The sequence below is a fragment of the Larus michahellis genome, chromosome 7, assembly GCF_964199755.1.
Source record: "Larus michahellis chromosome 7, bLarMic1.1, whole genome shotgun sequence".
Classification (NCBI taxonomy): domain Eukaryota; kingdom Metazoa; phylum Chordata; class Aves; order Charadriiformes; family Laridae; genus Larus; species Larus michahellis.
This window is the reverse complement of record NC_133902.1, coordinates 1,090,019-1,113,016: the sequence shown is the minus strand read 5'-3', so window position 1 is coordinate 1,113,016 and position 22,998 is coordinate 1,090,019. Positions and strand designations below refer to the sequence as shown.

The window sequence follows — 22,998 nt, the reverse complement described above, 5'->3', positions numbered from 1 at the left end:
TCCTCAAAAATAGGGTACATCATGCTGACATATATCAGCACATACCAGCCACGTCTCTCAATTGTATACATCTCACCCTAGATATTTACAGAATTATTTCAGATAAAGAGAGGACGTTTTAGTCTCTGCAGCTTTTCTAGCTACTTCTCTAAGGACTTTCCCCCATGCTTGCTTCGGAAATAGCTACATTACCTAACAGACAGCAGAGCATCCTTCGGTTGCATCTGCTTCACCCACCATTGTAACTTGATGCTGAAAAATGGTTCTTAACTCTCTTCTGGACCCAAAGTGTGCATATTCCTAGTCAACTTCAGTAAACATACACAGAATGCTATTTTCCAGAAACCATTTTTTTTTTCCCTCCAGAGGATGGTCTTAAGTCACTAGTACCTTATCCAGGCACAATTACTGTTAGCATAGCCGTATTACTTTTAGCATGGTAAATACACGCTTAAAAAGAACCAAGTGAAAATACCAGGTCCTGTGCCAGCTGCTGGATAAAATGAAGTGTCTTCAGGAGAAGAGTTGTGCCACAAACGGTATCGTCATCACTCCTCCTGCACTGTAAGCAGTTCATACTCCTGTTGGGCTCATCTCGCATTGGCCGAAGATAGCCAAGAACGTTCAGGCCTTGAACTCCGAGCCGTTCTGCTGTGTCTTGTCTTGTGCACAAGAACTTTATCATCAAGTACTGGAACAATATAAGCATAAGATTTGTTTTAAAAGTTAGTACAAATTTGGCTTTTAAAAGACACGAGCGCGCATACGTGAGGAGACTGCCGGTGGCGTAAGGGGGGCAAGCCTTATTCCCTGTCAATCACCCCCAGAAGTTTAAAATACCGATCTTGAGATTCAGGCTAAGCTTGAGCTCTCCCCACATCCAAAAAGTCACAGTGATGGTTCTGTGACCTCTACAAGCATCTGCAAAGTTAGTTAATTCATTATCAGTTTCAGTCATTCTGCATACTCTGTTCCTTGGCTCAATAGTTACAGCATTTTTGCAGGTTAAAAAATTATTAGCTGCATTTAAAAGCAAGCAGAGGATCAATATATAATATTTAAAACATACTTTTATGCAGTCTGTCCACAGCGAGGTACAGAATGCAAAGCTGAAGGGAACAGCACATCTGCCACCCAAATGTACTTAGTAACTACACACTCACAAGTCTCGGGGACTAAGGGTTACACAGACAACAGCGGAACGTCTCAGCAAGCAGTGACCGGTTTAGAAAGATTCCCAGTTGACTTATAACCGTGCACCACTTCTGCTAATTTCCACAGGACAGAAAAGGACTGGGGAACTACACTAAAGATCCCGCCAGAAACAAGATAAACGCAGGGCCTGGAAAGCAAATTTCCCCACTTAAGCACTACAAATCAAAACCCATATTCTGCCACTCTTGAAACAGAAAAGTCCCACGTTCTTCAACGAAATCACCCTAACTGATGGAACTGCTTAGTCATTTTTTTCTGTTAAAACAAGAGTTGAAGAACCTGGCTCTGAAAGAATAAATGCTGTAACTACGCAGTAGTTAATTCATATATATATTAGAACAAAGCAACAATCATTCATCCTTTTTAGAAATATTTGCTCATGATAAAACCACTACTCTGTGCATAACCACGTAATTTTGCATTAAATTTGATCTTGAAGGACCATTTACCTACAGCTATATACGTGTACGTACAGAGAAAAAGAGCAGAACTCAGAGGACAAAAGTTGCATCATTCACTTAACTAGAAGCCTGTCGATTTTTACATCTACCCAGAAGAGTTCTTCCACAAAAAAGAGAGTCATGTTTATTTCACCTGGGATTACAGCAAAGCCCAGAGACAAACCTCTGCTCACTGTGACTGGGAAAATGGATTTTCACGGTTTCTTACTTGAGAAATTCTGCATTGCTGCATTTTGACATCAGCTTCATCCCATTCTTCTTCCACTTCAAACCAGCCAATAGGATCATCATCTCCCAAATCATCACACGAACAACTGCTTCTACGTATAAAAGAATGTAACAAGCTTTGTAAAAAAATAGAGTTTAGAAAACCGCAAGGCTGTTGATAGCCTACCAAAATATTTTTAGCATGTTCTGGATATAAAGATGAGAAGAGAGACAAAAGAAACTTCCACATACCCAAACTCTATCACGCGCAAGGTAAGAAAATTTAAGGAAATCTTTTTAGTCATGGTCCCTAACCTCCCCTCAACTCTTAAACAACAGTTCTGAGAAAGTAATTTAATAAAAGTTAATTAACATATGATCTTCCTACAGATTGTTTCTGTTACCAGTGCTCTGCATCTCAAGTAGAAAGCTTGTTTTGTTATATCCCTTTTTAAAAAGGTCTTTAAATCACGGGTTGAAAACAACAGCTATATACGCATTTCCTCAAACACATAACATTGAGGCTCATTAAAATCAAACAAGTAACAATTAAATGATGCACCATTTTTAAGTCATTTGGGACAATTCTCAGTAGTTCAAGTGGCATTGCAAAAAGATCTAATACAGCATTTATCTTCCATGTATTCATTGCAAAACAGTCCACCTATACCTGTTTTTTACAAATTGTTTGAATTCCTGCAGCTTCCATTTGTCATAGCTTTCAAATCTTTTGAAGTGTTCCTCTGCGTGGAACTTCTCCGAAGCACTGTTATACGCAAACACCAGCCCACACTGGGCCCCAATGGCACCTCTTCGGACCTAAAAGAACAAATCCAGTCTTAAAAAGCTGGCAATAAAAGAAGCTGTTGCTTTCACAGAAAAAGGAAGCAACTAAACCCTGACAATGCTGATCTCTGGAATTGCACCTTTTACCTAAAGAAAAATGAAACACATTTAGAGAGTTGTTATGAAATTGTTGAGAGAATTGTTATGAAAACTTTTGTACGTCACTGAACCAGGATCATGTACGTGGTTAATATCTGCCACATTTATCACGCTGCTACCACCCTAATATTAACTACAATACACACATTAATCCTAATTTTGTATACTTTAATTTTAAAAAACCAAACAAAACTAAAGTTACATATCCCAGTATCACGACACTGCAAAACAGCTTAGCTGCCTCTCCAGCTCCAATGAGAATTTACTTATCAGAAATCCATCCATATTTAATTCTCTTTGACACTGAAATATATATCCTTGTTCCAGGAATTAAAACGACTGATTTGTCTTAAGTAAATAAATAAATAAATAAATACAGCTGCAGAAAGTTTTGTCCTGGCCATGATTTAATCCCAAGATCTTGCTTTCAAACCAGATAAAATCACGTCAAGTGTTCGAATTACACTGATGTCTCTAAAAAGAATTTGAAACTGAACTCACATGCTGTATATCTTGAAATCCGCTATTCAGAGTTGAAAAATTATTTTAAGTATAAGGTATATAATCCTACAAATAAATACATACACTTCAGAGAGAAACCATACACCCAAGGCTCACTGGCTTGAGTATGTTACAAGAGAAAGACAAAAGCAACAGAAAATAAATGTTTTACTACATGCTTGTGGTACCCTGAAAGAATTTAAGACCTCCATTTCCTCAAGTTCCCTGTGACTTACATAAAAGTAAAACCCCAAAATAACATTATTGCATGACTAATTTAAAATTTCTGTTCATACAAAAAAAATTCTAATTCAACTCTACCATTAGGGGGAAAAAAGCAATTCTCCTACTTGAAAAGCACAGAGGAACTACGTACCTTTATTCTAATTTGTGTCACTTGAAATGAAGATTCAGTTCCAGTAGAAAGAATGATACTTGCTCTGGTCTTCCCAGTTTCAGTAAGAAAACCTAAAGCAGCGGTGGGAACGGAATGAGGTTGGAAGGGTTGCTAGTGCAAGCTGTTTGAAAGAGAACACTAAGGTTGTGGACTAAAGGAGGAAACAAGAACACAACGCTTTTCAAGTGAAACGCTCAATAGGAAATGTTTCCAAATAAGAGCGTAAAAGACGAGTAAGACGACTGTATCATGTTAGTATATGCTCCCAAAGAGCACACGCTGGTGTCTCCAGCCAGCATCTCTCTGGGGCTGCAGTATCTGCAGCAATTTCAAGAGTGTTTCCCCATTAAAGGTTATTAATAAACTCACAAATACCACTTTGGCTTGTGGCTCTATTCACTGATATGATTCATTGTTCCCCAAACTGTGATCCATAAAACAACCGAAGACAATCCACAAAATAACTAAAGAATAAAATCAAACGCTACACGTGAGCAAACAAAGGGGTAAAATAAGCATTCGGAATGTGCCCGATTGCCTGCCACAATAACTTTCATTTACCAGTAGCACTGCACAAGACAATAGAGAATTTTTTTAAAAAAGATTAGGTGGTATTTCATTGAAAAAGGAGGTCAAGAAACACAAACCTCTTTCTTTAGGTTGTATCAAGTACATAAAAACATTGCATTAACAAAGACGGGCTATAAAGGAGAATTAGAGTTACATACAGTCTCTGAAAATTTCAGTGATTTCTACCATATCTCGCCATCAATATTTGGGAAACTGGCAGTGGATGATTCATGACTTCAACCCACAAAATGTGCTCTAGTATAATTTTCTTTGTGACAGCTCATTGCTGACTTCCACACAGAATATCAATAATTCTCCCCCGAGTCCACTCATTTCTTTGTTTGTTTAGGTATTACAATAAGCGGGCTCCTGAGAAATCCACCTTGTTGGAAAACAGAATTTCTATATTGTTGGGGGGAGTGGGGAGAATTATTGTTGGTAGCACCAAATATATGTAGATACATATGCAACAGAACCATAGCCTTGTTAACAGCCTTCGCTTCTGGTTGAATATTCTGGATTTTAATCTGGGCTCTTACCGTCCCCAGTCCACGGCTCTACAAGGAGGTTTTCAGGCCCTGATTTATCTTCTTTTCCCTTCACATCACATGCTTGCAGAGTCAGCCGTAATGGTTTTCCTAAATAAGAAAATTAACAGGTTTATCAAATTCATAAAATAAAAAGCCTATTTTCCAGTTTTAAGTTCTTCACACAGAAAACTAATGAAAGAAACCTTACAATATTATGAGCTTTTTACCATTGTCAGACCAAAAAAAAAAAAAAAAAAAAGGGAAGAAACTGTCATATAAGAGATACAGTAATCTAACATAGCTAAAGGTTTAGGTATGGACAGAAGGACAACGAAAATTGTGACAAAGAACGTTCTCTCAACTGTTTGCATACTTTGCAATTCACAATATATGAAATACCACTTTTGTCTTGCAAAAAGCAGGAGCTACTCTGGGAAAAATGAAAGAATTTTCAAACCTTTTGAAAGTTAATACTAATACTATAATTATAAAATAATTAACATACTCTTTGGCACAAACCAAGGAATCCCGGCAAAACCTACTAAAAGGCAAACAAAGGGAAAAATTCTCAGAAGAAAAAACTTCTCAGAAGTTAACACTTGAGAAAATACAGATTTATCAAACAAGTACAGTCCATACAGCAAAATCTTACGCCTTGTGCCAGACCATGCACAGCTCTACACTTACAACATACTCAGAGTGATTTATAAAAGTGAAAATAAAGAACTGTTAACAGATGCTAATGACATTACATTTAAAACACATTAAAATTTGCACACACGCATGTCTGCAAGAGAGACCACTTACTGAGGCTAAACACACAAAAAGTTAAGTGTGTTATCAGAAGAATAAAAATACTTGATGTCATTTGCCTTTTATACTATACAAACACTATCACCATCTTGACACAGGGGCCACTATCTACAAAGTTCATGTTCTCTCCCTCAAAATGATGCCACCCGGTTCAATTCTTAGATCAGAGAAAGCTGATCTAATCACCAACTTTTAGGGCAGTTCAGCTTCACAGGCTGCATCTTCTTGGTAAGAGATGTTAATTTGGAAGTCTTCTATGGTTTTAAACCCCAGCAGTACGAGTAAAACAACTCAAAGCTGCATATTGTCTTAAGTACATACAGGAACGGATCCAACAATTACTCATTTACCGTATTTATAGAGCAGGTTCTGTCTGACTGTTGCCATGGAAGCGATAAGGGATGAAGCCTTGTATGGAGTGTCCAGATGATCGGTGATTGTACAAAGGGAACTTATCACTTTAGCGACACTCCCCCGGGCTAAGGCAAAGGCCAAGAGTGTAAGTTCAACCTCTGGAGTAGTACAGCAACTGGGGAGGGAAAAAAATACAACAGTACGAAAAGAAAACTCAGGACTTTGGTTTTAAATAAAGACAACTAATGCGCACATGGAAAAATCTAATGTGCCTGTTTCTTAATGTCTCTGAATTTTTCAAGATACTGTAAGAAAAGCAGGTGAGTAAAAATGAGATAAGTTTCCTATGCAAATTCTTCTAAACCACTACAAATTCTTCTTTTCCACTACGTCAAAATACATCAACAGAACCTCACCTTGTTATTCTTATAAGGAAGCTATCGACTTCTTCCAAAACATTTGGAGATAAGAAGCTTGAAAAATCTGTAGAGCCCGGCGTTAGGGATAGAGGTGGCATGTGTTGCAGTGCTTTCCTAGTAAAAAGGACAGAATATAACATCAGAAACCCTGACAGAATCAGAGAACAAAGCCTTCTAAAATTAATTAGGTATTTGAATCTTCATGCGTTATATGAGTAGGTTTCTACGAATAGATTCTGAATGCAGAAAATCTGTTTACCCAGCGAACCTGTTTGAAAGGTAAAAACAGTATTGTGTTCTAGGTGGGGAAAGTTCAACGACTGCTACGTAATCTCGAATCTCAGCCTCATTATCTCAGATTTAATGAGACAAATAAATCAAGGGGGTTTCAATTAAATCTGTGACAGCATTAGAAATAGCTTAGTACTGATAAGTACTGCTTCACTTAAACAGTTCTAGAATTGAGTAAAAGCCTGTTAATAAAGGGAAAATTGCTACTAAATTCTTTCAGAACAATTACAGAAACCACGAGAGAAACCTGTTAGCTCAGATGAGAATTCGTCTTTGATTTCCTAGGATACCGTAATAATCCCAGAAAATAAGAATTCTTAAGCGGTTTCAAAGTCATTCTAACCAATACTAAAGTTTGCGGTTTAACTTTATAATTCTAACCACTGAATTTGTAATTCCTCAATGCATATTTTTAGTCGAGACTTCGTAACTTGTTTAGGCTTTATTAGCTCAGGATCCATGTTATATTTCTAACAAATATCCAAAGTGTAGCAAGACTGAAGGCTCTCAATTTTAGTAAAGCTCAGAACTACGAACCTGAAGTAAGCACGTATAAAGTTATTTAAAGTGGTTTCACAGATGACACAAATTAAGGATAGGCTTAAAGGACTTTAGCCTACAGTAGTCATTAAGGTTATGACGGCAGCGCTCTTAAGTGGTGGCATCATGGTAACTGAGCTCTATAAAAGTTGATGTGGGTGTGTAGCAATTTTATTAGGATTCCAATCCTTCAAGACATCGAGCAGAAGTGTTTCGCAGCCAAACAAGGAAACGTTACACAGACAATCACCAAAACCAAACGTCTGCACAGAGATATTGCATATAACCGACTATATCCCCATGTAATGCACGACAAGGCACTACATGTCAGGTATTTGCTGAAAATTAAGCCTAATTAAGCTCCTTTCATAAGTGGAAGCTGTCCATTATTTATAATCAATAATATTAACAAAGAAGATTAATTAATTTTAGGCTTCTCAAAAATATTACAAGCCAAAGCATAGGTGAAAAACATATTTTTCAGTGTCCATTCTGTCATGGCTTAACAACTAAATTAGATCCAACAGCTGGGAGAATTACCCTGGTTCTAGTATGTGCAAATGGATAAAAGAGAAATATCAAAATTTAAACAGTGTGATAGCTAAAGATGTTTAAACACCTCAACGGAGGGAGTGGAAACCAGTTACACAAGGGAGATCAGTTGCCTGAAGCTGGAAGTATTAAATATATAACTAAATAAGTCACACACCATGGAAGTTTAGTACTTACTGAGTATTTTGTAAAATAGTGTGAACGAATGCTGGATTTGTTTCCATGGAGGCTGTTACCAGAGAGGTCAGCAGAGACCAGTACCAGATAGCTGAAGCATCGCACACAGAGACGCCCACCTTCTTAACTCTTTGATAACCAACGGCCCTGAGTCCATGGATTCTAGTGTCACACCCATCACTAAGGCAACGCTTGATGTTTATCTGTACATCTGTCAAAACATAAAATAGAAATTTTTTTTCCTCATTTCTTCTGCTGGATTAGATCTAGAAGAATCCAGATAGTCAAAACAATAATTACTGCAAAACTTCTTAGAAAAATAGCAGCAGATATGTAACAGTACTCCCACATATAGACAACTATACATGTGTTTCTTCACCATGCACCCTACGATTTGGAAAATTTAGCCTCTGAATGGCTTATGCAATCAATCCATTACATATCGCACAGCTAGAAATCCGGAAAAAAGCAATAAGAGACCCTCAAAGCGGAAAACAGATTATAGACTATTTCACCAATACCTTTCCACCCACATACATAGAAAGTATCTTGGGAGTGGTAGTGGAGAAGACAGGGAAAGAGTAAAGCTTAAAAGCAGAGTTTTAAGTTATATGAAAATTTTCACGTAAGTTCTTGACCACTTTATAACATTGTCCTAGTTACTTCTGAGCAACGCTTCTGTGGCAGTCAAAAGCTCAACTTAGTGAAAAGTGCCTATTTGAACAGAAACCATCTTAGGAAGGAGCAGCTTTCCTCCGATGGATTCCAATATAGCACCCACACATCTAGCAGACTTAAAAATAACACTACTTAAAAATCCTTAGCATAAAACCTGCTTTACAAAAATCATCTGACCAGCTTCAGAGTTTTGCTAACAAAAAAGGAAAATGTTGCTCAGAAGCAGATTTTTTGCTAGATACTATTATCCAACATATGCTTTCACTGCGCAAGCAAAGATATTTTAAAATTGCCCAGTGCCTTCAAATTGAGAGGCTAAAACTGCATCTTCAGTCATTTCAGCTCTTCATCCCTTAGCCCAAGTTAGATAGATGCCACGAGAAAGACTCAGAAGACTCTCTTATAAGCTAGAAATTAAACTACAATTAAAACAATTTCTCTGACCCAAGGAGGAGGTCAAAAGTTTCTGCTCTAACGACCGACATTTCAACACACCATTCTATGATCGACCTTCAAAGCAGCAGCAAAACAATATACCAATGGTATCTTTATTAACTCACACATCTGACTAATGTTAGCGTTTTCCAACAGTGTTACGTAGCCAGTGATATTGCTTGGAATGTGAACGTCTCGGACCTCCTGAAGACTGCTGGCATTCCTCCCCACTGCCACTGTAACTTGCTGTGGCATGTAACTCTGGTCATTAGCTGCCACCGCAATGGACAGATGTCTTAAAACAACATCTGGTTTCATCTTTAAACTGCAAGGCAAAGATAAAACAGTTCTTGCAAAGGGAAGACAAGCCAAGCACTTCACTTCTAGCTAAGCTTCACCCAGTTTCCACTTCTACAAACACAAAAAAATCCACTGGAAATTACCCAGCGCTTCACAAGCATCACCAACGCTGTATCATGGTGGACAAGTTAGACGACTTGCAATTAACTTAAAAGATAGTTTAGTTAGTTTAGATAGTTAGATAGTTTAGATAGATAGTAAGAATGTGGAAATTTCTATTGTTCAGCTTTTCAACTGAGAACTCATTTCTCAGGAATAAAAATATAGTGTCAATAATGACCAAAATGAGGGGGTTGGTTTTGGGTTGATTTTTGGGGGGGTTTTTTGTTTGGTTGGTTTTTGTTGGGTTTTTTTGGGTTTTGTTTTTTTTTTTTTTTTTTAAATTACACATTCTATACCTCCTACTGAAAAACCACTACATATTTCTGTTTCATGGAGCAGCAACTTTCTAGACAGTGGCAAGGAGATTCTATTCAAGTACTAACCAGTTTGCAGTTTGGAAAGCTTAGCTACAAAAACAAGGGTATGTGGCAGCATGGAAGATGATGCATTTTACACGTGAACACTTTCGCTTGGTGATTAGGCCTTTAAACTTTATGCAGAGATTAATGACTTCTGCTTTCAACTACATTCATGTGTCACTTGTTAATTCCATAATTTTTTGCAATTACAACCCACTGGCTGTAAAACCTAAGGACTAACTCTTCCTCAACTCAGCTGCACGTTGCGGTGTTGCTCACCGTATCCAATGTGAGCGAGCACTCCCATCTGACTGCCAGAAGGATGTAGTTTCTCCATTTGTCATCTTGTCAATATCGGCGGAATTGGATGAGGTTTCTATGTGAGTGTAGCACTTTGTGACAGACTTCAGTTTGTCCAACTCCTGATTACCATTCAAGTCACTGGGGTATTCTGCAAAGAAAACAAATCACCCATAACAATTTTTTTTTTTTTTAGAATTATGATACCTTTATAATAATTATCTCATATAAATTAACTTGTTGGCACAGAAAACAAATCCTGAAGAAGTGTTTCTGATAGAACCTAGAAGACAGGAAAGTTTCATTTCAGATGAAGTCACAATAATCTCAATCTACCCCTTGCAGTTTGAAAACACCTACTTTGCCTGGAGTTCAAGAGGCTCTTTCCACTACCGGCCTCATCAGTGCTTTATTATTATTATGATTCCAAAATACAAACAGATGAGAGGAAAAAGTAAAATGTGATGGAGAAAACCTCCATTCAGCTATTCTAGGGAAGAGACAAAGCAGACTGTTGCCCCACGTAACTTGATCTGTTTCAATAAAAGTGCAGAGATCTGAAAGTATCAGGTCAAGCTGTGAAGAAAAGGGGCCCTCCCTCTAGGGAGACCACCAGGACAGTCTCATCTGAAATACAATAAAAGCAAAAAGGCACACAGAAACATGCAGACTGACTTCATAAAAAGTCACGCCTGTTAAAGTTTAAAGATTAAACAGAAAAAGTTTTTTATTTCATCTTCAAGTTATGGTTACACTGCCATCCTGAAAAAAAGGGAAGATACTACATACCTCTCTCTTTTAGGAGAAGTCGATCTAAAGAATCCTTCAACACAGAAGACCGCATAGTGCAGATGTTGTTGAAGTACTCCAGCACTGGGTAAGGGATGGCAGTACTAGAAATCCGATTCCGGTGCAAGAATCTCAGTATCATTGAAGCATGAAGACCAAGACGCTCTTTTGATTCGGAAAATATATCAATAAAACCTAGAAAGAGACATCATTTCTGTCTTTGTTGCAGCATCTGACTTGACCGAGTCGTCATTTCCCCCTCTACATCTCATTACTAGGTAAATCCAAATTAAGCACCGGAGCCAATATTGGAACTACATTCCACCACATGAATTAGCTCAAATCTGCAGCCTTCGCAGCAGGACTGTGAAAGGTGCAGACAATTATTTTTTGCCAGTTACCTGAAATGCCTGAAGGTGTTCAAAACAATCACCAAAAATCTTAGTTCTTATGCTTATTTCGCTCTCCTAAAAGTTCCAAGCTCCTACCTTCAATACCCAGGTGAAAGAGATGCTGCTTGGCTAACGAGCTGGTGTACTCAGACCACTCGCCCCGAGCTACACTAAGCATTTCGCATTGGCGTTGCAGATTATTCCCAAAGAGGCGCCTAACGCTTTCCACCGACTTCATACGAAGTTTCAGCCCCTGAACAGTGGAACTCTGAATCGCAGAGCATTTAGATGGACAGAATCCTACCCCATAGAGTTCCCTCCTCCGACTTGTCTATTAGCCAATTCTAACACTTCTTGTCTGATCCTCTAAGGCAAATCCCCTTTAGCCACTTATCATCAAAAGCTTGGAAGGAAAGCCAGTAACTGATACTTATCCCACACATCAAATTCTGGAAACTGACACTTTCCAAACTACATGCTATAAAACGTGAATTATGTTTTAGCAGGATTTCAAATGCTAAATAACAATATAATAATAATAAAGTATATGACTCATCACCTGAAACAGACTCAGTGGAGGATTTATTCCTCCAGTTACCGCGTATAAGGCTGCATTAGCTCAGCACTCACCAAAATTTTGCAAGGAACTATTTTCTGTAAGTTAGCTGGACGTAATTACGGGAAATTTTTAATTTACAGCAACTTCATTTGTGTGACACTAGAGAAGCGAGAATGACTTGGACTGTAATGTTGAGAAGATTAGGACAAACAACGCTATTAAAACAATTTATTGAAGCAGCACTCCTTATATGGGACAGGACTTGGGAAACCATTTGTTTCGTCCCCTGTTGTCATACCTGGAACTAGTGAACAAGCTTGCAGTTGCCTGATTACATGGCTAAGCTCCCCTTGAAGATTAGCTCCGCTAGAATTCTTGAGAGCCTCCAGCATATTCTCCACATCTACGGTGCCATCTCCTTCAGCATCAAATTGCGCGAAGGCCTGAAGAGGAATAAAAAATGAGAATTTATTTCAGCTTATTTACTTCAAGGAGAAATTCAAGGGATTTCATAGAAACTGTAGCAGTAAACATTACAACACCATTAAATAAAAATCAGAGAGTCTGTTTTCTGTAGTATTGAATTCATGATAACAGGAAACAGCCTGGCTGGAAATCTGCAATCTTTAGCAAGTTTTAAGGCATTTGCGCTGCCTTCCTGTAAGAGTCCACTGTAGTTTTGCTTCGGTGGAGGCAGCACATCATCTGTACCAGTGAATCAGCAGTATCCATCTGCCGACATCTGTGACTACGAGGAAGCTGCTCACAAACGAACACTGAAAAGCTCTTCCATTAAAGGCTGAGGTAGTACTAACAGCCACACCACCAGTTACTCATTACTGCTGCATCCATCTCACACTGCATCCACTTAAATTCTTTCAGGTTTTCAATATTTTCTTTATTTAAGAAAGCGTCCTTAGAACCAGAATTATTTTTTTTAAATGTGCATTTCCTTCCATATCCTGTCCTCCTACACAAAACACCAGTTTAACATAGTTTGTCAAAGTATTTGTGAAAACAATGGAGGGAGTTTGAAAAGATATTTTTTTCTTATTGAAGGGAACCATTGCCAGCCTTAATAACTTTGACCTTAACATAAATTTTTAATGTAAAAAGTTGTGTTGAGCATGTATAAAAAGTAACTCACGCAGCTATGCATTTCACATCTTTGTACTAGCAAAAGTACAAGGTATTTTTATTCAGATAAGCCTATAAAACACAATCAAGCTCATAATCGTAAATGGTTTTAACTAGCCACTGCAGAGAACCCATGATCCAGTGACACACTAGTATTAAAAACCCTAGCTATATTTTTACAATCGTATTTAATTTTGAAACAAACTTCTGTTTAATTGCCAAAAAAAAAATTGAACCTAACCCCAAAAGAAATGCAGTCCTATCAGGAAAATCCAGTTTTTCATAGAAATTGGGAATGCACTTACAAAAGACATTTCTTTACAAGCAAGACTTCAGTCTCCCGGCCCTGAATTTGGTATTTCAAGTTCAGCTGTGTAGCCAAGTACACTTGGCCTCTAAACACCGATCATCTCACAAGTGTTGGAGAGAGTCAAGAAATCACTGCTCTTGGGGAGGAAGCTTAAGCTGGAATCTCTTGGTTTGCTACCCGATTATCAAACTTGATGTACCATTAAAAGCACTATCCTAGAGAGAAATAACCCAAAACGATTAGATCATAATAACCTGCCAATTAACCATGACACAATTACACCACTTAAATGAGAGCAAAGTCCTCAGAAGACAATGGAATCGAAATGCCGTACTTTAGCTGACTAAAGCTCCACCAGCACTTCTGCAGCACGGCACTGAATTACAGCTTAGCAGTTTTATAAACTGTTAAACATACAGCTGAAGCTATGCTAACAATGATTAAAAAACGTATTCTTAGTAGGAAAGAGGACCGGTGCTGGGCATTCAGTAGGTACCACAGCCAGTACAGAGGACTAGTGCTGGCCATCAGGTGGAAGCTGAAGCAAAACACTAAGACCTTTGCTTGAGGACAACAATACAGAGGGAATTAATTTTAACAAACCTAACTCAGTTGCCAAAAAAAATATTAATGTACAGTTTTGTACCATGCCATTTTTGCCTTTATGACTTTTTCTTCTCATTTTTGAGGGCAAACTGTGCAATTACTAAAATACAAAGTGAAGAAGCGAGCAAGTTTTGTGATGATGTTAGTGAAAACAAACCACACACAAGATGACAAGGCTGGGCCTGCTGATAGCTACTTTAAACCAATTTCTTACACTTTCATGTAAGGAGTGATTACCACATATATGCTTTCCTTTGCATCTTAATGCCGTATTTTGTCATTTATTTTTAAACTCTTCCTATGATCTCAGGAGATTGCATCGACCCTAGAACTCTAAAATTATTTTTCGACTGTTCCGTGTAATTTAAACTCTATACTTGACACAAAACTTACACAAGTTCCACTGCTCAGACAAGCTGCCCTCTGCAATGGGGACAATAAGCAAAAAAAGAAAAAAAAAAAAAACAAATCAGTATGCAAACCAGTATTCTGAGCTTTTGAGTTGTGTTCACGACTGGGACATGATACAAATGCAGTAGCAACAACCCAGCTGCATTCTGCTCCTACATAAAAGCATTAAGTCCACATACTTTCTACCCGGTTCAACCCTGAACACAAAGAAACATAAAAGAAACACCTTTCCCAGGAAATGATGGCTAAGGTGATCGCTAGGAAACACAGCGCATGGAGAAAGCACCCCCTCATCGCACAGACAGGTCTGGAGTTGGACAGTGTGACAGAGTACCTGAAGTGTGACTTAGGAAAATTCTGTATTTTCGTCCTTCACCCTCAGGTAAAACTGCAGCATTAACCTTTCAAGCGGAAGTTGGCTACACTACGTGATAGCTGCTGAAGGACTAATGAATAAAAAAAGGGATTGAGAGGTTCAGTTTACCTAGAAAATAGATTTTGCATTTAAACAGAGGTTCATTTTGTCCATAAAGCATTCAAAGTATATGGTTCACAAACCCCACACTGGGAACAGAAAAACTCCATGGGCAGACCAAAGCTTACTCTGTGTCTGACAGGATTGTGTAAACATTAAAAAGTGAAACCTATTGACCCACCACCCACAAACTAACTTCTCATCAGCATAAAATACATCCTGGAAATCTAAACTACTGCAGCCCGTGGGCCAGTGTCAGTTATAGCAACAATGACATCAAGGTTTTCCACACAACTCCCAGCATCTCCACTTCGCAGGACCGACGAGATGTGACCACACATCTGTACCATGATAAATCCTTTGACAAGTTTTTTCCCCACTCCCAGGAACAGGAAAAAAACCTACACAAACTCAAACCCCAAACCAAATTGTATTCTTCGTGCAGAGGTGGATGTGCCATACAGACAATCCTCAAACCATTTCTGAAGCCCGCAAAGCTCAGTTGTTCTTATTATCAGAAAGAACCCCGATGTACTAATTTCACTCTTACTGTTGTTACACAAGAAGCGTTCTTTATTGGCTCTTGTAAAGGAACTGGAAATGGAGGCAGCATTTTAGTGAGCTACTTGAAACAGTCTGGTACAAACATACATATCGGAACAACAAAATTAATCTCAGTTTACAGTAGCCTCATTAATGTGTCAACACTGATTTCAAGGAGCGTATGTGTGATTTAACAGTTTACCAAGTTATTCTACTATTCAGGAGCAATACAAAGACAGAATGAAGTCACTGGCCAGACTCAGAAACTGCACGTAATAAGAAATTCAGATACAACCACTTTCTTAACTGAGTGTGAAATTCCGACCAGGGTGTTCTGCCACATTTTAAATGCTGGCTAGAGAGTAAAGCTAAAGCTTAAATGTTCTAGACGTGAAGTTTCCCATATCCCTTCCCACAGCAAAAAGGGAACTGTACTCTCTTCAACCATTAAAACCTTACCTTAAGACCTTCAGTCTGTGGAGGGGGAACTCTGTTACACTACTTTCTTCCAAGTTTTCCAAAACTCTTACGTTACAATAAGCAATGGGATACCAATGAGATACTTAATTTCATTGCTGATTTTGAGAAGCAACAATAGAATTAAGCCTGGTAAACTTCGACTTGCTGATACCATCCAGAAGTATCTCAGAGGAATTACTCGTACAGAATTTCCTACGTGTGCTACCACCAGCTGTGCTAGCGGTAGCAATACTACATTGTTGTAAATAACCATTTTATGCACAAGCGGCTGCTGAGCACGATCACTGAAAACAGACATAAATTAAAAAAAAAAAAAAAGATATCTTTAAGTTGACTGCCTGCCTATCAGTAGCAACAGCCGCTTTTTCCACATTGCTGTGGAACCCTCTGCTCTGGCCTTGCCCCGGGTACCAGGAAGGGGTGACCAGGGTCTCCACGGTGCTGTCACTGGCCTCGCTGCTCGGACCACGGGCCCAGTGGCCCGGGCAGCCCCCCCGGCTCGGGGAGCCCGACCCCCATCAGCAGCCCAGGGTTCCCACCGCTCCCACCCCCGCCTCTCGCCGGGCCGGCCAGACCTTCGGCAAGGGAGCTTCTTCGGCCGGTTCTCCGCCCCGGCGCAGCCCCCCCCGGCCCGGGCAGAGGCCCGACCCCGCCGTCCGCCCGCTCACCTCCTCGCTCTCGCCGCGGGAGCCGGCTGCCAGGCGGGAGACGCTCTCCAGCACCTCGCAGAACTGCTCCAGGCTGACGGCCTCGTCGCCGCGGCTGAGGCGCTCCTCCAGCCAGCGCACCAGCGTGCTGTGGTGTCGCGACACCAGCGACTCGGGCAGCGCCGCCTCCCGCAGCCGCGCCGTGGCTTCCCGCAGCCGGGCCTGGTCCAGCAGCACCTCGGCCGGGGGCAGCGGCGGCGCCGGGCTGGCGGCGGCGGCGCCGGACGGGAAGGCAGCGCCGGGCTGAGGCGCGGCGGCCGCCCCCTCCATGCCTTCCTCGGCGCCCTCCTCCTCCTCCTCGCTGCTGTGGCTCGCCGCCGTCCCCATGAGCCCTTCGGAGGCGCCGGCGCTCGGCAGAGCCGCTTCTCCTCCTTCCTCCGGCCGCCGGCTCCGCCCGGTCCGGCCCGGCCCGGCCCGGCTTAGTCAGCAACTTCCCGGCCCGCCGCACCTGTCAGCGCCCGCCGGCGGCGGCCGCGCCACACTGCCGCCAAGCGACACCCGGCGTCGCAAAGTCCCGCCCCGGAACGGCTGCGCCGCGCGACACTCAGCCGTAAAGCACACACACCCTCTATAACGGACACACACCGCACTGGCCACGCTGCCGTCTGCCGCCGCCACGCTGCCGTGCGGCGAAGAAAGTGTCGTGAAAGGTGACGGGCGCGGTCGTGTCGCGGCCCCATGCGGCGGGGTGCGGCAGCGGCGGCGGCGCTTCTGTGCCTGGGGGCCGCCTGCCTGCTGGGCCGCGGGTTCGATCCCCGCGCCTGGCTGCTGCCGCCGCCCCGCCACCGCCTGCTAAGTGCGGCCGAACTGGCCCGGTACCGGGGGGCGGAGGGCGAGCCCGGCCTCTACCTCGCCGTGCTGGGCCGCGTCTTCGACGTGGAGCGCGGCCGCAAGCACTACGGCCCCGGCGGCGCCTACAGCGGCCTCGCAGGTAGCGCCTGAGGGGCGGGGAGGCCGGGGCGCCCTAGGACTTCGGGTTCGAGTCTCGGAGGGGCCTGATGGGGCTCAGAGCGGGCCTGGCAGGGTTCAATGGGGCCTGACAAGGGTCGGAAGGGCCTGACGGGGCTCACTGGGGCCTGACACGGCTGGGTGGGGGGTAACGGGGCTCAGTGGGGGCTCGGAGGGGCCTGGCAGGCCTTGTCTGGGGCTCACTCCCTGTCGGGGGGGCTCAGGGCCTGTCTGCCCCTCAGGGAGAGATGCCACCAGAGCATTTGCCACGGGCGACTTCACCCCGCTGGGGCTGGTGGACGACGTCTCGGGGCTGTTGCCGGGCGAGATGCTCGCCATCCAGAGCTGGCTCTCCTTCTACAGTGACAACTACGACCCCGTGGGTGAGTGGTTCTGGAAAGGGAAATGGGGCAGGCGGGCGAGGGTGGGCCTGTGGCGATGGCAGGTCCGGGACGCCGCTCTGTGTAGGCCAGGCTTCGTCTACAACATGTTGGACGTGATGAAGGTCCTTCACCTGCGCCGCTGGAGACTGAAAGCTGTGAGCGACCAGCTGGAGCAGCTGCTAAACCAGACCTAGTTTGAGGTCTGCTTTCCTCAAAGGCGAAGCTGAACGGTTTTTCTCCCCTGGGCTGTCAGCTGCAGCTCTCTGTCCTGCTTTTATTTGTCTCGGCTGAGCAGAAGACGCGGAGCCAGCGCTGCGAGCACCGAAATTAGCAGGACTCAGGAGACTGTAGGAGCAGCGGTGCAGGGCAACTATTTTGGGGAATGAGGTGCATGGGCAGGAAAGACTTCTGGGATCTGCAGCTGAAAGTGGCATTGACTCTCTGTGCCTAAGCTTATCCTGCATAGATTTATTAACATGGGTAAATCACTGTGTGATCCAAGAATGGAAGGGATGTAAACTCAGTTTGGTTTTAAAATTGAACCACGGTGAGATCCTCCTTTATTTGTCTTTAAATAAAAATAATTAAAAAGAAATAACAAAACCAAAACAAGAACTATTAATTTTCCTAGCCTGGAAACACTGTGGTCTTAACTGATCTTCTCTCCCAGGGAAGCTGGTGGGCAGGTTCTACGATGAAAATGGAACACCAACAGAAGCCTTAAGGCAGGCAGAGGCTGCGATTGAGGAAGCTCTGACGTTCAAAGCAGAAAGCGAGCAGAGGAAGCAGCAGTTTCCACCCTGCAACTCTGAATGGAGCTCTGCTAAGGGCAGCCGATTCTGGTGCTCCAGACAGAGGTAAACTGCCTTCCTGCCATCATGCTTGGACCCTTTGGAGCAAAGAATTTCTGCCCTTTTTTTGGATGCCCTGAGCTTTGTCATTGCCTCTTCCAGCAGGAGTGGCATAGGAAGATGTCCTAGGTCCTGCAGTCGCCGTGCTCTGTGGTCTGTAGGTGAGGTCTGCTGACAGAAGGGCACGGTGCTAACATGCCGAGTGCTGGCACGGCTGGAGCACACCAGGCATGGTCCCTTCCCCTGCCTGCATTCCCCAGGCTGTGCTTTCTGACAGGGGCAGAACTGGCTGTTCCCTGCGCCAGGTTGAGCCGCTGCTGCTCTGTGAATCGGAGTCCCCAGATTTTCTCTGCCAGTCCAGAAACCACTCATAGCCTCCACCCAGTCTGGAGTTGCCCGGAGGTGCAGGTTGGGCTGGTGAAAATGTTCTCCAGCATGAGGCAGCGGAGGGGAACTCTGCTCACTGACCTGGTGAGCGGGTAAAAGGAAAACAAAGTTTCATCGCAGTCATTATGCTTTTAGGAACTCTTTCTGAGGCTAAAACTCTTCTGTCACACTGGAATCAAAATCAGGTTTCAGAATTTGCCACATGTGCATGTGATCCTCCTGTTCTCAGGAAAACAGGGCAGAAATCCCATTAGGACCGTCTGCTGCATTCGAACAGGTTTTTTTCACCTATTGGGAATGCAAGGATTAGCTCATGTTTTTCAGTTTCACAACCTGTCTCACAGGCTACTGCCACAAGAGTTTTCACTTAAAACCGCATAAAAATGAGGTTGAGCTTTGAACAGTCATTTCCTACTTGGCCTATTTAATCATATTTCTCTCTCAGTTTAGGGACTATTTTGTTTGAAGATGAAATCATTTCAAAGACCACATTGCAAAATGTGTCGGCTTCATTTCGGTACACCAGTAGCACTGTGTACCTTGGGGAATCTGCTTCTATGCGTGAACGAGCTTGGGTGCAGCCTTGGGACTGGGTCTTCTGTGGTAATCACTTGTGTAAGAGTTTAGAGGCTTCAAAAAATGCCGTAGTTAGAGGAACAGGCTGGATTTGGCCCATAAAGAGACATTATGAAGTCGTTGTGGAAGTACTTGAGACTTTTTTGTTTCTTTTGCCCTAGTTCTCAAAACCACCGTGTTCAGTCGTGGCACAGAAGGCAGCGTGTGGTTATCTGCGAGCAATTAGCTACCCCCAGAAAAGGCATTTTGCCATTAGACACGCTGTGCTACATAAGGCTATGATTCTATTTCCAGCAATAGAAACGTGGGAAGCCAAAGTCGGTCGCTCCCAGAAGGGTGAGAGCATGTAGCAGCACCGGTGGCACTAGGTTCAGCCACAGGTTTCTGAAGCACAGTCAATAAAAAAGTATCAGAAAGCTGTGGGATGTTGGCTACTGGGAGCAAAGGCTACCTCAGTGAGCGTATCATTAGTTCTAACTCTCCCAGATTGTCTTGGGTTTTATCTAATTCTTCTCAGTTCACTGGAAGCATTTTCATGGGTTTGAATTGTAATTTATTTTATTTTTTCATTCTTAGTGGAGGAGTGAACAGAGACTGGGCTGGGGTCCCTCGGAAGCTGTACCGACCCGGTTCGAGGGGGAGTGACTGCGTGTGCGTGAGGACTACTGGTCCCCCGTGGGGCCAGCCGGACTCCAGCGAGCACAGCGACAGGGGCGACCTGGACAACCCTCACCTGGAGCAATATGACGGCTGCCATCCACTGGCCGAGCAGTGTGTCCTAAGGGTGTGATTCCGAGCGCTGGATCCGAGGTGGGCGTAGGGTCCTGAAGCCAAACGTTGCACCTTGGGTGGGCAGCTCCAGCTTTATTCCCTTCCGTCTGTGCAAAGGGAGCAATAACAATCTCATGTTATTCGTGACTCTCTTTTAATGTACGGAGACGGAGAAGGAAACACTTCAGCCAAGTTAGTGGCTAAAAAACCAGCAACAGGATGCTTTTGTTCTCAGTGCTTTATTCCTATGGTATTTTTGCATCTGGTGAAAAACTGTAAGATGCGCAACCAGAATTATATTTAAAAACTGATTTCTTGTGCAGTCAGGAAATAGATGCTTGTGTGCACGGTGGCGGGTGCGATGTGTTGTGTTTTAAGGCAGCGAGGTAGTGAGCACAAGAACCGCTGCATCACCACCGCCTCGGTTTACGCACAGTCCTCCAGGTGCTTGAACTCTGCCAGCTGCATCGTAGTGCTAATGCTTCTTCCCGGGCACCCGATTTACTCCAAAGAATTTGAAGGGAGCAGGGAGAAGCGTGAATTTCTCCTACAGTTAAGGTACATAGTGTCTAGGTGTGCGGTTTAGTTATACACGAGCTTTATCAAGTTCTTGGAGTACCGAAGGCAAAGGTCATAGCTGCATTTCCTCATTTAGTGTTTGTATTAGATACTGTGCAAAGAAGATATTGAAAGCCACCTACGAGGATCATCATTTTATATTAACCTCACCATCCTGGGCCTCTGATTCACTGCTTTCAAACTACTCCCATCAGAGATCGGTAGTTTTAGGTAGGCAATAACAAAAGCTCTGTGGCAACACAACCGTCCTACTGTAACCTGCCTCCTGTTTCCATCCTGGTAGATGAGCTCCCATCTGGTGCATGTCGGTCAGACTATAAGCCAAGGCTGGATGTCCCCTCACAAGGCCCAGCTCCCCTCAAGTCTGTACACATTTTAACACAGCTGGCAAAATTCAGCAACACGAGCGACTCCCAGAAGAGCAGGGCAAGTTATTACCATTTCTGTGCAGGGCTGGAAAGGACAAGGGAGGACCCGCACGGGGCTTGGGTGCTATAAACCCCAGCAGGGAAGCAGCTGCTGTTTCTTGGAGTCTACCCTTAGAATCAGTTTCTGGTGTAGCTGCAGCCTCAAGAGAGACACGCAGATGACATGGAGTCCAGCAGTGGCAGAGATCCATGCTGAGCTGAGTTCAGGTCTGTCCTTAAGGCAGCTGCCACCTACGTATAAAGAGCCAAGAGCCATTTATAAACTCATCAGTTTTGGGCTACTACGACCTCTAAAGAAAGTCCCACAAAGCTAAGTAATTAGTGAATAACTAGGGAGATTACAGGAGGCCTGGCAGCGTTGCTGCAAAGCACGAGCGATAACGCGATTGCAGCGGCAGCAGGACATAGTTCAGCACTTCCCCCTGGGATGTTTTGATGGGGCTGGAGCTGCCGTGGACAGGAGCCACACAGCGGTTCAAACGTGTACGTGCTTAGTGTGGTGTTTTGGGGGGTGGCGGGGTTTAGCCTGCGTCTGTTGTGTTTCTTTTCCACTGTAACCTTGACGAGAAGTCCTCTAAGGCACTGTCGGTCAGCAGTGGCAGTTGTACGCGTGGCTGAGCGGCAGCAGAGCCATCGCACATCGTCACGCTTTTAAAACTGAAACTTAGCCCTGGGCTTGTGCCCTCGTTGGGGTCGCAGCAGGCAACTCATTTCACACAAGAACCCTAATGCTAAAGCTGTGTAAAGCCTGCAGGAAAGAGCTGCAAAGCTTTGTCGTCTCCACAACTTGGTGGCCATTACAAGTGTCAGCAGGTCATTTGCTTTTGGACACATCTCCTTTAACAAGAACTTGCATTTAGAGGCCAAACCATCCCCCAAAGTGATTGGCAAGTGCCTTTAAAATAGCTTTAAAAGTTGCAGCAAATTCCAGATTACTAGTCCATAGTTTAGTGTTTGGAAACACCGGGGGGAAGTCTCCTTTGCACTCAGAATAAGTCATCTATTAAAGCAGAGAAGGAGACTCCCTCGCTGAGCTGAAGCGCTCCAAGATTATCTTGTTTCTACTCCAGCTCAAAGGCTCAGCTCTTTATCTACCCGCCCATCCCAGGAGAGGAAAGGGTGGGGAGAAGCCCAGCAATAGCTACACAGGGTCGCGTCAGCACAGACAGTGCTCTAATAAAGCTCACCATTCATCTGTGGTTTAGTAAGTTTTATTAATAAAGGCGAATGCATCACAATCTCACCGAGCTGTTTTGGTCGTTTCGCTATTGCACTGAAGCTCCCCTTTCCCCACAGCGAAGCTGCGGCAGGTACACGCTCCTCCAGGAGGCCGCGCTGCCCACACCGGCCTGCAACTGAACCCACTCCAGCTCCTCACTGGGAGGCAACTCCCCGCAGCTTCTCCACGTAAACGCAGCCCAGCCGAGAGCTGACTGACATCGTGAACCAGCTCTGGCCCG

At 43.4% G+C, this 22,998-nt stretch overlaps 2 protein-coding genes across 5 annotated transcripts in view; one reads left to right on the top strand and one right to left on the bottom strand.

Moving 5' to 3' along the window:
- Nucleotides 1–17,094, bottom strand: part of ZZEF1 (zinc finger ZZ-type and EF-hand domain containing 1) — a 57,977-nt gene extending 40,883 nt beyond the window's left edge. For both annotated transcript variants that reach the window (XM_074595161.1, XM_074595162.1), the window contains exons 1-13: nt 16,577–17,094; nt 12,245–12,389; nt 10,996–11,190; nt 10,186–10,357; nt 9,211–9,410; nt 7,973–8,183; nt 6,410–6,526; nt 5,990–6,168; nt 4,836–4,934; nt 3,706–3,797; nt 2,554–2,702; nt 1,885–1,996; nt 476–691 (exon numbers count right to left, since the gene is read on the bottom strand). In XM_074595161.1, the coding sequence (XP_074451262.1) occupies nt 476–691; nt 1,885–1,996; nt 2,554–2,702; nt 3,706–3,797; nt 4,836–4,934; nt 5,990–6,168; nt 6,410–6,526; nt 7,973–8,183; nt 9,211–9,410; nt 10,186–10,357; nt 10,996–11,190; nt 12,245–12,389; nt 16,577–16,942 (2,253 nt within the window). In that variant the 5' untranslated portion in view covers nt 16,943–17,094. The remainder of the gene's footprint in view (nt 1–475; nt 692–1,884; nt 1,997–2,553; nt 2,703–3,705; nt 3,798–4,835; nt 4,935–5,989; nt 6,169–6,409; nt 6,527–7,972; nt 8,184–9,210; nt 9,411–10,185; nt 10,358–10,995; nt 11,191–12,244; nt 12,390–16,576) is intronic.
- A 14-nt stretch (nt 17,095–17,108) lies between these two features.
- CYB5D2 (cytochrome b5 domain containing 2) lies at nt 17,109–22,957 on the top strand. Of its 3 annotated transcripts, XM_074595168.1 has the most exons (5): nt 17,196–17,546; nt 17,788–17,946; nt 18,617–18,803; nt 20,337–20,570; nt 22,835–22,957. In XM_074595168.1, the coding sequence occupies exons 1-4, from the start codon at nt 17,294–17,296 to the stop codon at nt 20,548–20,550; spliced, it is 813 nt and encodes a 270-aa protein (XP_074451269.1). In that variant the 5' UTR covers nt 17,196–17,293; the 3' UTR covers nt 20,551–20,570; nt 22,835–22,957. The 3 variants fall into 3 exon arrangements, with proteins under 3 accessions (XP_074451270.1, XP_074451269.1, XP_074451268.1); XM_074595169.1 differs by lacking the exon at nt 22,835–22,957 and having other exon boundaries at nt 17,109–17,546; nt 17,806–17,946; nt 20,337–22,781; XM_074595167.1 differs by lacking the exon at nt 22,835–22,957 and having other exon boundaries at nt 20,337–22,781.
- The last annotated feature ends 41 nt before the right edge of the window (nt 22,958–22,998 follow it).

What these genes read in the sequence shown, in the direction of transcription:
- CYB5D2 (XM_074595168.1), top strand. Translation starts at nt 17,294, where the DNA reads ATGCGGCGGGGTGCGGCAGCGGCGGCGGCGCTTCTGTGCCTGGGGGCC. An exon ending in CGCCTACAGCGGCCTCGCAG is followed by an intron (nt 17,547 to 17,787) that starts GTAGCGCCTGAG and finishes GGGGGGGCTCAG; the next exon opens with GGCCTGTCTGCCCCTCAGGG. An exon ending in TGACAACTACGACCCCGTGG is followed by an intron (nt 17,947 to 18,616) that starts GTGAGTGGTTCT and finishes CTTCTCTCCCAG; the next exon opens with GGAAGCTGGTGGGCAGGTTC.